A 1,396-nucleotide genomic window follows, 5' to 3' on the forward strand; every position below is an offset into this window, starting at 1 on the left:
GTGGATTCGTGGTTGTGGTTGTGGTTGTGGTTGTGGTTGTGGTTGTGGTTGTGGTTGTGGTTGTGGATATGGATAGGAAGCATTATATTCTATATAAGGATGGGAGATGGGAGATTGGATAAGATTACCTAGTTTGAGTTTGAGTTATATAAGAATACATCAATTGTTCTTTAAATCACAAGTTGATCGATATGATACTGTACAGCATTGATCACAGATTTACTTTTGTATTCCTACTTACCTAAGATAATATATGTTTACCTCCCCTCCCCCCATTCTATTTACTCTCTGCAAACACAAGATGGACTTAATTTTATACCTAATAGTCATCTTTAATCGAAATTCGCGGAATGAAATGAAATCAAAAGATTCTAGTAGCTTCTTGTTAAGGATGAGGATAGGTATGGGTATGGGTATGGGTATGAGTATTAACTCATCTTCTCGTATTTACTCTGTTCTATATATATATCTCTCTCTATCCCTATCTATCTAGTATCGACAGACTCCATATCTATCAACCTATCACCAACCCAAACTCCCCGAACCTAACTAGATCTTTAGATTCTGGACCCTGATGCATGGATGGATGGAGGGATGGAGGGATGGAATATCCGGATCGGTGAATTGTTCATCATATCATGAAGTATCGTATCATGTCATGAAATATCATATCATAATATGTCGTATCGAATGGGATCGGATCGGATCATGATTTTAGATAGGTAAGATCTCAGGTATATCTATCTATATGAGTAGGTAGTTAGGTAGGTAGATATGGTTGTATGGGTTTCATTATTCTTTTTTTGGTTATTATATCATATTTTATATTTTATATTTTATATTGTTAATGATTTCATGATTCCATAATTCTATCCATCTATCCTTCTATGTTTATTATATACATACCTATGAAGTATTATCTTAGATTTTTCTTAGTCAAGTTAAGATTTAGGATATGGGAAATAGGATATCATAGTTTCTTTTTGGACATCAGTGGTAATAGCCATATCCATATCTATATCTACCCTGTATGTCAATGTCAAAGGTAAGACTTACCTGTTGATCCACCAAAACTTTCATCCCATCTATCCCCGTTCCTATTCCCGTTCCTGTGCCTGTGCCTTTGTGCCTGTGCCTGTGCCTGTCTGTTCCTATCCAGTCCAGTCCACTCCATTTCCCATCACCCGGCGCTTCGGATACCATTTTATTACATACCATACGGAGTAAATACCATCATAACTTCCCATGGAGATTTTTCGTTTAAAAATTCATAATTTATTTAACTTTTTATCCCCTTTTTCTTTTGATAATAAGACGATGACTATGAAACCAAATGCATGATTATAGTATTATAATGACCACCGGAGGATTTATTATTTTCAATTTTTGGGGGGAT

General features: G+C 35.5%; 1 protein-coding gene across 1 annotated transcript; it reads right to left on the reverse strand.

The window, feature by feature from the left end:
• Positions 1-714: 714 nt before the first annotated feature.
• Positions 715-1,203, reverse strand: SS1G_06976 (predicted protein; the record flags this gene model as incomplete). The annotated part of the gene is made up of 2 exons (XM_001591480.1): positions 715-744; positions 1,057-1,203. The coding sequence occupies 2 exons, from the start codon at positions 1,201-1,203 to the stop codon at positions 715-717; spliced, it is 177 nt and encodes a 58-aa protein (XP_001591530.1).
• Between the last annotated feature and the right edge of the window lie 193 nt (positions 1,204-1,396).

The sequence above is a fragment of the Sclerotinia sclerotiorum genome, genomic scaffold (assembly GCF_000146945.2).
Source record: "Sclerotinia sclerotiorum 1980 UF-70 scaffold_9 genomic scaffold, whole genome shotgun sequence".
In the NCBI taxonomy this organism is placed as follows: domain Eukaryota; kingdom Fungi; phylum Ascomycota; class Leotiomycetes; order Helotiales; family Sclerotiniaceae; genus Sclerotinia; species Sclerotinia sclerotiorum.